General features: G+C 34.5%; 1 protein-coding gene across 12 annotated transcripts in view; it reads left to right on the top strand.

Moving 5' to 3' along the window:
• Positions 1 to 16,461, top strand: part of LOC128179816 (probable serine/threonine-protein kinase pats1) — a 38,616-nt gene that overhangs the window by 1,255 nt on the left and 20,900 nt on the right. For 4 of the 12 annotated variants that reach the window (XR_008243144.1, XM_052847441.1, XM_052847442.1 and 1 more), the window contains exons 1-3: positions 9,695 to 9,923; positions 12,888 to 15,736; positions 15,960 to 16,127. Coding sequence is in view for 10 of the 12 variants with exons in the window: in XM_052847441.1 (XP_052703401.1) it covers positions 12,979 to 15,736; positions 15,960 to 16,127 (2,926 nt within the window). In the remaining 2 variants the exon portion in view is untranslated. Of the gene's footprint in view, positions 1 to 814; positions 942 to 4,984; positions 5,116 to 9,693; positions 9,924 to 10,657; positions 10,991 to 12,887; positions 15,737 to 15,959; positions 16,128 to 16,461 lie in introns of those variants that run through there. The other 8 variants (XR_008243143.1, XM_052847444.1, XM_052847443.1 and 5 more) reach the window with 6 other exon arrangements.

Here is a 16,461-nt window from a genome sequence, read left to right as displayed (position 1 = left end):
AACGATTAAAAGAAGAAAACCATTTTAAATATACATATTTTTGACACGTGAAATAATTTTTTTTTCACCGTTATCTTTCTGTAATCTTTTGCCAGTTTTAAAATAGACATTTTGTGCTAAAGAACACACGTTCCAAGTGATGCATATAATTGTTTTATTTACACGCTCTGCGAAAGTCAATGGGAACGGGTAACCTGATGCAAGGAAAGCCATTGTGTATTTTACCTGCATACAAACAGAATCAATGCTCAGTAAACAGGTGTAGATACAGTTGTTTGGAGCCTTTTAAACACGGGTGTCGTCATGTCCGTCCTTCGTCAATGCTGGATTAACTCGAACTGTTTGTTGATATCGGGGGAACCAAAGATCAATTCGTACCTTGACATATATAAATAAATACGTGACATTAGAGAGAGAGAGAGAGAGAGAGAGAGAGAGAGAGAGAGAGAGAGAGAGAGAGAGAGAGAGAGAGAGAGAGAGAGAGAGAGAGAGGACGGACAGACGGAGAGAGAGAGAGAGAGAGAGAGAGAGAGAGAGAGAGAGAGAGAGAGAGAGGTGTCAGTTGTAACAGGACGTTTCATTTTGTCACGACTTTTCTTGAAAAACAAAATAATGGTAGCCAAGGGACAAATGTACCTATTTCCTTTATTAAGAAACCATCATACGCGTGCGATGTGAGGGCATTGTTTTAATATTTTAAATATAATTGATTGCAATGGTACAATCGTGCATGAATGAAATGTCTATTTTACTGCATGGTACCTCGGGCTTTAACTATTATACCGTCTTGATCTGTGTATAAAAGGGATTGATTTCTTAATCTCATTAAAATGTTAGAAAAATGGGACTAAATGCTTAAATCTGGTTAACATTCCAATGGCTAGGGTGCAACTTATAGCGCTGTATGCACTTCTAATGAATTAAGGGGTCTGACTGCAATGGTAAGTGAAAATTTTACTTATTCTCCATTTGCAATTCATTTTAATTCATGTAAGCATCCCCCGATCACCAATAGTTCATAGTTTGATGTTCTTTATAATATTCTTCCGTGTTCCGTGTGTGGAGGATTTCCCAAATTGTTCTGTCTATGGTCATTAAATTTTATTTTAATTTGACAAAAAAAACCAACAACTTAATGTTAAAAATACTACGGATCAACTTGTCTATGTTAAAGTGAGATGTTTTTTATTGATATTTAAACAGCAGGATATTGCTAACTAGAATCTAAATAAAGAACATTTCAAGTTATTTGATAGATTTTATCAGTTTATGCCCTTTAATAAAATTGTGAACAATTTCACAGGATGAATGACCATCTTTAAGTCCTCCTTAAAGATAGCTTAAAGGTGTTTAAAGGTAGCTTAAAGACGATCTTTAAGCCACCTTTAAGCTACCTTTAAGCTATAAGTATTGCTTAAAGGTGGCTTAAAGAAAACGTAAAGATGGCTTAAAGGCAGCTTAAAGACTATCTTTAAGCCACCTTTAAGCCACCTTTAAGGACAACTTATAGGTCCTTAATGTCCAAACTTCTTTAAGCCACCTTTAAGCCACCTTTAAGCTACCTTTAAGCCACCTTTAAGCCATTAAAAAAAATTTAATTCAATATTGTGCTTAATTTCCAACAAAATGTATTAAATTTATGAAAGAAAAGGTATTAAAACGGTTTTTGTTCTAGAAAGAAAAATAAAAAAAAAACACAAAAAAAAAACGGCCACGGCGAGAATTGAACCCAGGACCCTTTGTTTACTAGCATCACCACACATCCTCTGCGCCACGGCAACTTACATATAAGTGAGCGTTTTTATATCCTATATATCAGTGGATATTGAATCACTGTATTGAATGTGTTTACTTGAAAAGATTTTGACAAACCATTCAGTTTGTAACAATCAATTATATCTAATTTATAAATTACATGCATGCATGTATTTAGAATGAAATACGGAACTTGGTCTTCAGTGAACAAAAATATATTATACCTAAATGGAAACCGTTAGGTTCACTATAGTAGGCTTTCTTAGTTAAGAAATTTAAACCGAGTAGATATACGTTCATCTAATTTATAGCTATAAAAATGTAAGAAAGAAAATGAAATCATTTCTTTTATTAAATGCATTGATACTATTAAGGTATTTGTTCAATTTCCCGCAATTTCCCGGTTTTCATGATCGCGGCGCCGTTCCAATATGTTTAAATATTTACAGGTAATTGTATGTACATGTACATGATTTTTAAACTATCAATTCTATAAAAAACAAAATTACCAATTACCGGTGACGTATTTACTGCATGTGGCAATTGCAAATGACTTGTACATACAATTGTATGATGTGCCAGGCCGGGTATATTTGACATATTTACCCTTATACATATATTTAAATAATCAACCCCTATTTATGATCACCGGTACATTAATTAATTAGCCTCAAGATTTTACTCTTACATACATGTATCGTTAATTTGTAGACGTAACATCTTTGAAACCCAGAGCTAGGAATAATACTTTGAAAATGAATTACAAATGTAAATTAACTTTTATTCACTAGACTTATCGTATACTCGTACATACTAAGATTCAACGCCTTTAGAAACCCTGACGTGCACCTGGGCACACGACACACCTGTTGTGTATATCTTGTATATTCTGTGTTAGTTCCAGGGGTTTTCTTAAGTTGGAAAAACAATAGACTTTAATTAGATATACACAAACATGCACCTGGGCACACGACACAACTGCTGTGTATATCTTGTATATTCTGTGTTAGTTCCAGGGGTTTTCTTAAGTTGGACAAACAATAGACTCTAATTAGATATACACAAACGAACAAAACTATGTCTAGACAAACAAAGCAGTAATATCCTGCCCGATATAACAAAGGCAGTTGAGAGTCTTTTCATCTTTAACATGTATCTAGCAGATCTAGAGTTAGAAATAATTAAAATTGAAAAAAAAATACAAACCTTAAACCGATTAACAAATTAAATCATGCATTTTTGGTTCATTATCTTTATTTTGTTTAATAACCGGATGAACTGAGAGAGAGAGAGAGAGAGAGAGAGAGAGAGAGAGAGAGAGAGAGAGAGAGAGAGAGAGAGAGAGAGAGAGAGAGAGAGAGAGAGAGAGATAGAGAGAGAGAGATTTTTCACCGATTAATTTATAATAGGAAACAAACATACTTGAATTAGTTTTATGCACATATTAAGATACAGAGACTGCGCTCATACCTACAATAATTTGAAACCCCCCAAAAATTATAAAGAATTTTATAACGGCAATCTGTGTCCATCAGAGCGGTGCTGATGATAGCGATCTGTGTTTAATGGAGCGACGATTAAAACCGCCTGGAACACCCCCCCCCCTTCCTTGGAAATTATATTATCACTCGGATGACCCCCTCCCATCTCTATAAAAGAGCTTTTGCATTTAATATATGTTTTTATTGTTCAGCTTGATCAATATTGACTTAAAGGCCACTTAAAGACAGTGTAAAGGCAGTGTAAAGAGAGCGTAAATGCCACTTAAAGATGCTTAAAGGTGGCTTAAAGGTGGCTTAAAGGTAGCTTAAAGAAGTTTGGACATTAAGGACCTATAAGCACTTGCTTAAAGGTGACTTAAAGGCGGCTTAAAGGTTGTATAGCCTTTAAGCTCCTTTAAGTCACCTTTAAGCCACCTTTAAGGACTTGCTTAAAGATGGTTTTTCGCCCTGTGTTTTTAAAAGGAAATTAAGCAATGAGATTATAGTGCATATAATCAATTTTCACCCGAAATTAAAGATCTAATGATTACACTTTAGGAACTCAAGTGCTGGGATTAACATTGACTGGTACATCCATGTAGGTTAAAGTGCGAAGAAAAAATGGACTTTATTATTAACCACCCATGACATAACACAAGGGTTTGGGAAAAAACTGAAGTATGATCTAGAATTATATTCCGCATTCATAAGCATTGTGCAATGTAAACCCATGTGGATTTTTTCGATGTTGTTGAATGTGTACTATGAACCAACTTAGTCTATTGTACACGCCCGAGAGATATCCTCAAGATTCACAAACAACTGTAACTCGGGCGGATATTTCATTTTTGCAGACATACGTGTGCTCTTTCGTTTAGAAATAAAATTACAAATTTCATGTTATCCTCATGCGTCTCGAGGAATAATTTGTTGCCAAAAAAATATCACACACCCGTTATCAATTAACCCGTTGACGTAAAACAGTTTCAACATAGTAGTTGTGTTCATTGACCTTGTCCACTTCTTTCATTCGTTCGCGTGTAAATCTCAGTAAAAGTGGAAGCTGTTTCATTGCCAAGAAACGTAACTCTTCATATCTTCGATCTGATAACTTGCTGCCCGTTCTTTTATTAGAGGTGTTACGGTGAAAAGTAATATATTACTAAAGCAGCTACAAGTATGTTGCTTAAATCATTTAGTAACCGCCATAAAACATAATTCAATCGTCTATCGGCCTTGATATATTTTAATAAACAAACCATGAATGTTATTTTGTCAAATATAATGAAGATAAGGAAGATAAACATCGACTCCATTTTTATCCCACCAGTATTACAGTACACAACTCCAATGTCTTTTATTGACCAAATAATGTGTTCCTGACATTTCTATTTGATATCGTCTGATTAAATCGAACACATTCTGTCCGCCATGTTATGACATTGTTTGGAAATACACAACCCGTCGACATTTCTTGATATTAATTAAGAGCATTCCTATATACATTCATATATTTGGCATGTTATTGTTTTCCTGCCCCTGAGAACCTTGTTCAGCAGTGATGGGTGTGAGCTGAGAATCTCTACCTCTAACTTACAAAGCCTTTTGATTAACAGCGACATTTCAACTTCAACTGAGTTAAATCTTTAATTCAAATTCTTAATGACGTCATACTCGTTGAGACTCGGGTTGCCTTACTACATGTAAACACGGTTGCTGATTATTGTAGCTAGCTGTTGCATTATTCAATGAACGTTACATGCAAAGGCACAACATTTCTTCTAGACGAGTTGGTTACGAGTTCATTTGTGGTTTCTATCTACGATTTCCCTGGCTAACATTGATAACATTGAGGCGGTTTGTTCGCTTGGAAATTCTGGTTTGTATAAGTTCTTGTTGTTAGGTTTCTTTTCTCAGAGAGAGAGAGAGAGAGAGAGAGAGAGAGAGAGAGAGAGAGAGAGAGAGAGAGAGAGATCTCACACGCACCTCTCGAAAAGCTTTTAAATATTTGAATGTACTCGATGATCTGATGTGATCCCATTGAACTGTTTTACAAAAACTTGTCTATAGCTGTTGATCAAGCTTCATATACTTCAAACTAATCTTATATAAAGTGGTAAAATTCATGCAATATAATTTAAAAACATTTTTAAGCGTTTTCCAATTAAATTTTTCTCTCATTGTCATTGATTTGATCATTGCCGAACTCAAAAATATGTGAATTTTTTTTTAATTCATTGAACAATTACCTATATTTATTTGTATCCCTTCCTTGATGTATCAGAAATAACTTTTTGCACTTTTTGCAATTTTGGTACTATTTATTATTTTTTCTGGTAAAAAAAAAAAGAACAAAGAACTAGTACGATTGCGTGGATATTACGAATTATTTCAGTTATTATAGGTCATGCATGTATATCGATAACTCTACGTGCTATATTTGAATACAGGGAAGTATATCGAAGCAAAAATAACGGTGCTAGTACCATGAAAACATTTATTTTAAGGTTCAGTGTTGTTATGCTGGGGTAGGGAAGTTGGGTCCTAATACAATCTGCTGCCAAAATATTTGATTATCAATCATATTTGTAAAACTGAAATATTAAGGAAAAAATATACAGTGAAGAAGATATAAGATCGGATGATTTAGAATTGAAATTCTCTTTGTCCATTAATAAACAACTTTATTCCTCTTTCACTTCCCGCTAATTCTCTCAAATCAGCGGGTGTAACGTGTGTAACTTAGCCTTACAGTACAAGTCATACAGTGTCAAAAGAATCGAAATTCACAACACAGACATTGTCAGAACTAACATGTCACATTCGTCAATAATTCTCATTGATTAAAAAAGAGCAAATTGTTCAGAACAATTGCGATCAATTCAAAATTAAAGATTCTAGATGTTTAAAAAAATCTTATATGTTAACGGCAATCAATTTTTCCAATTGCATCAAAATTAAATCAAACAGCTGATTTATAGATTTTGTTTGCATGGGCTATATACATCGTAAAAACAAATAAAAGGTTTGTGTAATAGACAAGCACATTAGAGGGTATGGTAAACACGTGCTTTTATTCTTATAATGATGATAAGACGTTGATAATGATTATCATAATTCATTCATAAGACATATATTTGTAATTGACATTCCTTTATTACATGTTTGTAATTGCCACTCCTTTATTACATGTTTGTAATTGCCATTCCTTTATTACATGTATATGTTATTGTCATTCCTTTATTACATGTTTGTAATTGCCATTCCTTTATTACATGTATGTAATTGACATTCCTTTATTACATGTATATGTAATTGTCATTCCTTTATTACATGTTTGTAATTGCCATTCCTTTATTACATGTATATGTAATTGTCAGTCCTTTATTACATGTAGTAACCTTAAAGGTTGAAGCTTGTGCTCATTTTTCCTTGGGTCGTTTTAATCTGAGAAAACTAAGGCCCTGTTGTTAAAATTTTAAATAAGAAAATATTGATCCCTGGACTTATGATCTATTTTACGGACAGTGCAATATTTCGGTTAATGACACACATATTCCGTATACTAAGTAATTATAATACGATGTACAATTCAAATCAAAGGGGAAATTTTCTTTTTTCTTTTAATGTATAGATTGCAATAAATAAATTCCGGGTCTGAGTTCTCTAAATCTTTGAATGTTCAGTTTAATATACAACGGTTGTAAATATTCTTTAAATACATTGTGCATCCTGACAGCAATTGTAATGAGAAATATGCGTGATTTCAGGATGTTTTAGCGGGCCATTTATATGTCAATTTTCTCGTCAAAGACGGTGTTTATATGTGTTGTATATTTTCATATCCTCTTCAAACAAATTATAAAATCCGTTAATGGAGAAAAGAGCCCCTTTCACGACAATAAATTTGTCGGGAATGAGTTCGATTATCGATGGATAGACTTGTAAGAAATTTTTTTTAAATCAGATGCTTGAAAAATCTACCTGGGAGTAAATTCACATCGCCATGCAGCTCTATACCTGGTTTGACATGTTATGTATGGGAGTGTACTTTATAACACTGCCTTTGTACAAGTCTGTAATGCTATTTCACCGTAACCATTTGATAATATACAGTGGTACAGGAGTACTGTGTAATATTGGATCAATTCGATAAAGATGGATTTTCACTCATCAATACGTTTTATATGAGTTGGTTGAATTATTATTAATTTAAATACATGGAATTTAATTTCACCCACGAAAATTAAACGACAAAAACTGTTATTTAAAGTTTACCTTCTTGACCATCCCACTCAGTCCCAAAGAAAATAAAAATAAAAAAAAAACCCCAAAAGTTGAAAAAATGATTTTGCTGAGAAACAACTAAGAGTAGAATAAATTGATGCTGAAAACAAGCCAAACTCAATGTCTCGTATGTACAATGAATTTGTCATTTCTTATGCAAGAACCAACTGTTGTAGCAGTGTAGTAGAGCGAAAGTTTACTTGTGTCATTTCAGAAGTCTGAGGCAAAAACATCTTGGATTTCCTATGTTTTATCGATTCATATATGGCGTTTTCAACCGCGTCATGGGTTGACAAAGCTAATGAAATTGAAAAACGAAATGCTATATTCCTACGTTTGTAGGATTTAATAACTAACTTCGATGTATGCAAACAGTCTTGTCCTTTTGGTTGACCATGTATTTTTTTGGATATACTAAACAAATTGGAACTCATTGTTCTTAATTTGTTTGAAGACAACCAGGCTTTACTCCTTTTTTTCTAGGAATCTGTAAAACTTTTGATACAATGTGGCGTCTAGCGTTATTCGAAACAGGTGTTCAAATCCTTACTTATGTCAAGTCCGATATCAACATTGATGGCGTCTATAAATATCAGCGCGTTTTTCAATATAAGCAACAAAAAAAACTGTCCTTGGACAGTGACGGATTCACCCCCGGTCCCTAAAAGCAGTAGAAAGGACTGAAGCCGGGGATCTGGGTGTCAGTAGGGGAATGTTCCCTGTATGATACTCGATATTGATGAACAACTCAAGTGTCAAAGGTTGGCACTTTGTCCGTAGAGTATAAACTATGTTTATCCATATCTCAGGATTACAATATCTACCCAGGGTACACGCTCGTTTGTAATTACGTTTGATAAATCGGTATTATATTACCGGTAGATGTGCACCCTTAAGCACTCGTCGGATATTTATTCTAAAATACTTCAATCGTCAGCGAATCCAATAGAAAGCTTCCGATGGACACTTTCACTGTGGTTATAAATCTCCAAGAACGGGAAAGGCATGCTGTCGCTTATGATCCGAACGCGTCGCTATTTACCCTTATATCAATACAATTGCTTTAAATCCCGGCTTGTATTTTCACAAAGGTATCTGACAAGTTTGGTATTTGCTTGTCATAATCATAAATCAATATATTTTCTGGCCTGTCTCTTACCACTTTCCAGATAAAGCGTGGTTTCCATGATCTGAAAGAGAGTTTCGGATCCCCTCCTAAATCATGGTACCGGACAACGATTGTGAGCATGTAGACTTGTTTTATAGAAAGAGGGGAGTTTTTTTTTTATATTATTCAAACCATATAACCAAAATGAACCTAGAGATAAGACAGCAAATTCTGCAATATAAATCAAGGAAACTTAAAATACAGCTATTCCCAGAAGCATTCTTTTTTCTCTGTAAAGTTGTACATGTATGTGAACATTAACTCTATTTTAATATTGTCATTATATTGAGCACTTGGTAGTTGAAAAGGAAAATAAGCTATATTTATTTCAATACAATTCTTATTCAAAGTTTTTTTTTCATTTGAACTCAAAAGATGAAGCAGCATAGTTTAACTTCCAGTCTAATTACTATATTTCAAGTTAAGAGCCATGCATTTTATTCAGATAACATTAAGTTTTCTATCTCAGTTGAAAATATATTATTTCAACAAGAGAGAGAATTCTGGTTCCTTAAAAATCTGTTTTTCATCATGTCCACATACTCAAATCACCTTATGATCAAATATTGTCTTCTCTTCGTGTGCATTGTTTGAAGTAGGTAAAACCTTTCAGTGGGAATAATAAAGATGATATTTAAAGTGCTCTGTGTTTAGTTTGATCTTTAATTGTATCTTGAGTAAATTAAACCCAAGACTAACATTTCAGAGTCGTAAGAAAGAATGAAAGGGAAAACTGTCCTACTTTGTTTGCTCGGCAATTATTTGAATTACATGCAGTATGTTTTAAATTCTTTTCAACAGGTCACACAAAAAGAAATGTATTTGGCACTTCGTTTCAAGAATATTTGCTATAAACACACAGAAACCAACAAATATTTCGTTCTTTGCTACCCATTGATGGTTGAGAGACTGCTTCTTATTGGCTGACAAATTTTTCAAGCATTTTTGTGATCCCACGTAGCGACGTTATTCATGATCATTATAAAGTTTGCTCATGTGAAGCCTTCTGAAGAATGCTTTTATAATTTCTATAGGGATTACAACATTTATCGGAAACTCTTTGAATATAAAAACGCGTATGACAAGTGATTTAAAGGCTTGTAGCACATCGTAATTTAACATTTAAAGTTAGTTTTCCCTCGATATTGTCCATATTGAGCAGTGGCTGTATTTTTCTAGTTTAACATTGTTCGTTAATTTGAGTGTGTTCAGGTGGATTATTGTCAAACATGGTGAGTATAATAGTGTCATCAGAGGGGAAACCCTAGCGATATCACATCTCTAATGGTGATAATCTGGCTACATACATTCGAAATCGACATCACTATGTCTATTACTTCGAGATTTATGATAAATTTTAATAATATTTTCGTAATATTTTAATTGTCTCAAAATGTTGAATATGAAAACAGGGTATATCTCAAGTAGTTAAAATTGAATACCTGTACTGACACACCGGTATCGAAAAATCCTATATTTTAAAGCCAATGGGCAACTATTCGTATTTAGAAGTGATTAACCATGTGTATTTCTTACGAAATGGTCTTAAACGCAATTGTCTTTCTTAACGAAACTGAGCTCTTCAGCTCTTAAGTAAACATTGAATAAGAATAGAAAGTACAGCATGAAGCAAAGTTAGGCCGACACAGAGTAACTGTTGTTCATTCTTGTATAACCAGTTAACGACTTAGCACAAAATCTAATTACTTTGACATAAATACATTGGCTACTTATCGATATCCCAAACCAAAATATTGGTTCCCTCTTCTTTGTCCCCCGACTGAACTGAGATATTAACTATCGATCGTGGCCCGATCTTCGTATTTGCACTAGTCCTACGCAAATTAAAATAAGTAATTTCGTACGAAGTTCATTTCAGACGTCTTGGTTTAAGTATTGAGCAAGAAGGGTCACGTATCCTTGCAATGCAATGTGCATTAAAGCTAAGGAACCCTGTTTGGTGTATTAAATATCTGTCACTATTTGAAAGTTTTTTTCCCCTTCGATTGACTTGTTTTAAGGCACTTCATTTGTCCATTTAAATGCAGTTTGACAATGATCTTGTCTGGGGGCTACCGAGCCACAATGGTATACCGTTATTGGATTGGTTAAGGATTACCGGATAATGGAGAGAGTGTTTTCTTACTGTCGCTACCCCGTCTCTTGTGGATACTTTTAAAAGTCTTGTCGTCGTCGTGTGGTCAACAGATGGAGTGTTGTTTGGAATAAATTAACTTCAAACTCTTACTAAATAAGGAATTGACGTGTCTATATCATGGAAATGGATTCGATTAATCACGTAAGCGTGAAACATTATGATATTTTAATTTACTAATCACAAACACCGTTGTCAATTTATTGTAAATATAAATAACTAATTAATGATTTTAAACAACTTTTTAAATTTATGATGTGAACAATTTTTGTGTATCGTTTCCTCTATTTGTTTGCATATTACCTGGTTCCGGGTTGGTTCCAATTAACAAAAGAACTCCTCGATAAGGAGGTAAATTGAGACAGAAGTTGACTGATTTAGCCGTTCCTGAGCAACAAGAGGAAGAATAAATATTTTAAAAATTAATTATTCATAATTGCACGCTAATTGCTGTTTTGTTACACTACTTATGGTTGTTAAACAATTTTATCCTCAAATAGTTCTTTTCAAGTGAGATATTTTTCAAATTTGTAATTATTTAAATTCTTAAGAGACTCACAACCAGTAAAGTACAGTCATTTAATAGCTAAAACAAGGACTTTTTTGTATTTTTTTAACAACAAACCTGTTAGTTAAAATATTTATTTGTCCAAACAATGGCATCGACAGGATCTTTTATTCAATACTTTCTTCGGTATTGAACGTAAATTAAAAATGCCAATCAATGTAATTTTCTATTTGACTCTACATATTAAAGAACACCGGTTTTTTCTTCTGTTAAGTTTATTTTCAATCAGTCTTGCGTGTTGATAGGTACTTTTATTTAACTTTTTCTGTAGTCTTATTCATATTCTGCCCACAAATTGAGGAGCAAAATAAGCAGCTAAAAAATATCGCATTTAAAATAAAATTATGAAAATAGTAGCGGTAGCGTGAATTTGTTAAAAAGAAGACTGGAATCAAAATAATATTCACTTACATTACATTTCAAATTAGCCAAAAAAATTGACATCTATTTCATTCCAAACGTTCAAATATTGAAAAGTTCTACTATTTAGACAGTTGCAGACATAGATAAAAACATGACCAGACCAGCTCATCGAGGCATAAAATTGTATTCCGTACCAAGTCCTCATAAGATCACAATTAAGATTGTTCCATCACGGCTTTCAATGAATTATTAACTACCTTTTGGTCCGATTTCATTGCATTTATATTGATATGTTGTGAATGTAAACATTAATTTTCAATTTGATTTGACAATTTAACGGGGATGTGAATTGCTCTATCAGAAGAAATCACTATTAAGGTCTGTCACGGAAGTCTTTTTGTCTGTGAATTCCATATTTCTAATGTACTTGAGTTGATAATGCGATCTGCTAGTAAATTTGAGGCGACAGATAGTTGGTTACTTGGAACTGAGTTATTTTTGTTGTTGTTGCTTTTAAGGTTTTTAAAAAAATTATTTATATGTATATAACTTGTAATGTCTATAAAACTATTTAAAATTTTTTATATGTTTTTGTGATAAACACTTCTTATCAACTTGAAATGTAAGGGTGGAGTTTGTTGAAGAGCACCTGGCCATTAGCATACATGTACCTTGAATGCACAGAAAACGTTCGTATAAACATATAATGCATTGATACTGTATACATGACTTAAAGGAAGAATGGAGAAACCACAATTTAAAAAAGAAGGAAAAAAAAACAACCCAAAGTAGACCAAATGTCCTTTGAATAGAAATAACTGTGTAAGCTATATGCACTTCAAAGTTTCAAATTATCTTTGTGAACGAATGACCCGATAAAGTTATTACTGACAGAATTATACAAACATATTAGCGTGGTCAGTGATAAAACCGCATAATGTATGTTAAAGGTAACACCTGAAACAGACTTAAAGACGGGGACCACCAATTTAAAGTTTGACTGAATTGAAGTTTACTGTAAATGAGCATGCTGTTTCCCCTTTTGTTGTCTTGCGAGGCTTATTTTTGATTTCATTGATAACAGTTTTATTTACTTTTTTTTTTTTACAGAATGTAATTAACATTACCGACAACCCTTTCAAGCCAAACGTTGCGAGGAGAAGCGTTCAGACGGTGCCGAGTACATCAGATCGGCGTCAAGATGAACAGGCGTAAACAGCCGTTGCAGACGGCATCGCATGCAACGCAAAAGAAACCTCGCCGTGTTAAAATTTCAAAAAACCTAGCCCCTCCTCTAATGGCACACCTAGGATACCAAGGTGCGCGTCACTTGCATCCCCAGCGTCTTCCAACCAAATCAGCGGAGAAGACGGTGTCGGTCCGACTTCTTGACCTTGGAAATGAGACCATCGAAAACGTACAGAAAATTGCCGAGACAGTGAAACGACTGATGGTTCCGGGACTGTGTTTGAAATCCATCCCCGAAAACTTAACGGACCGACTTGTAGTGCTTGAAAAACTTGATTTAAGTAATAACCAGTTGTCCGATGGAAGTTTACCGGAGTCGATGAAAAGGTTAGAACATTTAGTGGAATTAAATCTGAATACGAATAATTTTACAAAAGTTCCACCGGCTCTCAAAAAATTGAAATCCTTATCAAGGCTTGATCTCAGTGAAAACAGTATTGATAGTCTGAATGGATTGGATAAACTACGTAAAATCCAGATACTAGTCGTAGATAATAACAAATTGACTTCAGTTTTTAAGGAAGTTTGTCATCTGAAAAGGCTGGAGATTTTTCGGTGCAGAAATAACTATGTTAAGGATATCGGCGTTGAAATTCGGCAGATGAAACAGCTTAGAGATTTGGATATCTCTAACAACAAATTATCAATTCTTCCAACCGACGTTTTGCTTCTTCCGAGTTTGGAAACACTGAATGCTAGTCGAAACAAAATAACGAAGATTCCAGCTTTCAACATTAAATTACACAATCGTCACTATGTGTCGGAAATTGATCTTTCGGACAATCAAATTACAGTATTTCCTGGTCATCTTTTACGAATGACGGAGAAATTGGATTTGAGTAGCAATCAGATTAAAATTCTCAATATGAACGCAATGAAAGAGTTAGAACGGAATCCAAACCAGGAGTTAATAGTTGACGACAATCCGCTTGTCTTCCCACCAGCAGAAATAACTGGACAAAATGCTATATTAGCATATATTCAGGAGGCTCGACTGAACACACCCGTGTACCGTGGAATGAAGATTTTGGTTATTGGATCGCATAGAAGTGGAAAATCAAGTCTGATTCAATCTATGGTGGACAATCAAGCAAGGCTGGCAGAAGATCTAAATGAAAGTGTTGCTGGAATTGATCTTTACGACTTAGTGCTTGACTGTGAAATGAAAGTCAAAAATGAAGAGGATGGAAAGATGCAAAAAGAAATTCGTCCCCTTCAACTTTGCCTTTGGGATTTCTGTGGACATCCTTATTACCAGTTTCCACACTACTTGTTCTTTGAACAACCTTCGGTTGCTTTACTAACTTTCAACATGAAAGAGTTTACTCCGCAAAAATTCAACGACATGATAGGATGCTGGCTAGATTGGATGATTGCAAAGACAAATAGTCTAAAGGTTGTGCTAGTTGGAACCCAGTGTGACAAAATGTCAAAGGAGAAAATCAAGGAAGTAAAATCTGAAGTGAAAAAACAGATGACCGAATTCAAAAACTACCACGAAAGTATTCTTAATGAAAGAATTAATCACATATCCCAGAAGTCAGAGATCTCACCAACTCTTACTGAGAGGATGTTTTCGTATAGGAAGCTATTGATCTTTACAGATACTTTCACTGTACAATCTGACGTCATAGCTACATCATCAGCAGAGTTTGTAGGGTTTGACCAGCTTCGAAAAAGCATTGAACTAATCGCAAAAGACGAAAACCAGTTCCCACCAACTCCGGAGTATAATTTACCACTCGTTTTACACAAAGTAAAGACATTCTGGGTTGATGTCGAAAACTATCTAGATGAGAAATCCAATTCGATGGTGGTTCCCATAATGCCTTGGGATGAGTATGTCGAGGAGGTAACAACAAAGTTTGGAATGAAAAAACAAATTAAAGACATTACGCAATACCTTCATGTGACTGGCAAGGTGCTTTGGTTTTCCACGGCACCCGTTCTTTGTAACTATGTGTTTATACGCCCAGCCTGGCTGTTTGAATTACTACGTAATATATATCGTCATGATTTCGAAGAAAAAGTTGACTTTGCCACTGACGATACTTACAAGCAGATGGGATTTTCGCAGACTCGATTTGACAGAAACAAGAGAGAGTTGCTGCAACAAGGAGTAATGGACAAAGACTTTTTGCGTGCCATCGTTGGTTACCTTATTCCCCCTGATATGAAAGAACAATTCAATTTCATGTTAGATATACTTCTTCGAGGTTTCAAAATAGGTTATCCCGCTGCAAAAAAGACCAAGGAAATGACATATAATCTCAGCCCTGAAATTGAAAATGTCGACAATGTTTCCAAAATATTGATACCGTGGATTAGAAACACAGAGGAACCTGAAGAGGTGACATCATTATGGGAAGACCACAACGACCGGGAAAGGGTAGCTGCCTTATTGAGATTTCCAAAATACATGCCGCCAGGTTTGTTCGAGCTTTTGTGTGTTGGTGCACAAAAAGTGGAGAAGCATAATCTTACCTTCAAAGCACATTGGAGCAACGGTATTTTAGCTCGACACAATAAAATCGACGCTGTACTGATGATTAGCTATACAAATGGCCCAAAAGGGAAGGGTGCTAGTTTGAAGTATGAGTTAAGAGATGACAGCCCAGACCCAATGTATTATCCAACAAGGCCAGCGGCAATGTGGACAATACTTCTTCCGCTTCTACAAGACTTTGAAGAAATAATTAAGTCATTTAAAGGTACTAAACCTATTATACTTTAGCTGTTTAACAGAATTGTACAAAGATCCTCCACCTCCAACCCAAATAAAAAAAATCACAACCACCCCCTCTAAACCCTATAACCCCCACCCCCCTTAAAAAACAAACAAACTAAAACCCCCAAAACATCAACAACAGCTTTTCTTCAAACAGATATAGGGTGACTTCTTTTATAACTCAAATAAACTTGTTTTATTGTTAGGTGTCCTAGTCGAGAGACAGATGCTCTGCAAGTTTTGCCAAAATCCTTCTTTCCTTGGAGAATGGAATACGCCAAAAGAGACTCAGAATCTGCCGGAGAAAATCTGTGAAGTTTGCAACGAGAAAGTAGACACTGATACTTTGGTTCAGCAACGAGAGGAAAAAAGAGGTAACTTTAGTCATATCGAGGGTTGGGTAAATGTTCATGCTATGGTTGAGTTTTTTTGTGATATTTGAAATTAGAAATTTCAATTGATGGGAAGTTGCCCGTAGTTGTGATTGTGTTTTTATTATTACGTCAACGCTATTTTGATGTAAAAGTCGACTCATTTTGTTTGTCAAGTGATAAGCTAGAAGTAAACCTCCAGAGCTAAGTGATTTATTTTGTTTACATTTCCAGCGGAAGGTATTGTATTTTTATATTATACAATACTGTACAAGCACTTTCGCAAACACATGTGCTGGTCTTGAAATAAGTTGAGGGAAATTATGTTGTGGATTCT

Source organism: Crassostrea angulata, chromosome 4 (assembly GCF_025612915.1).
Source record: "Crassostrea angulata isolate pt1a10 chromosome 4, ASM2561291v2, whole genome shotgun sequence".
In the NCBI taxonomy this organism is placed as follows: domain Eukaryota; kingdom Metazoa; phylum Mollusca; class Bivalvia; order Ostreida; family Ostreidae; genus Magallana; species Magallana angulata.
Note: the sequence above shows the minus strand (reverse complement) of the source record. Positions and strands in the feature narration are given on the sequence as shown.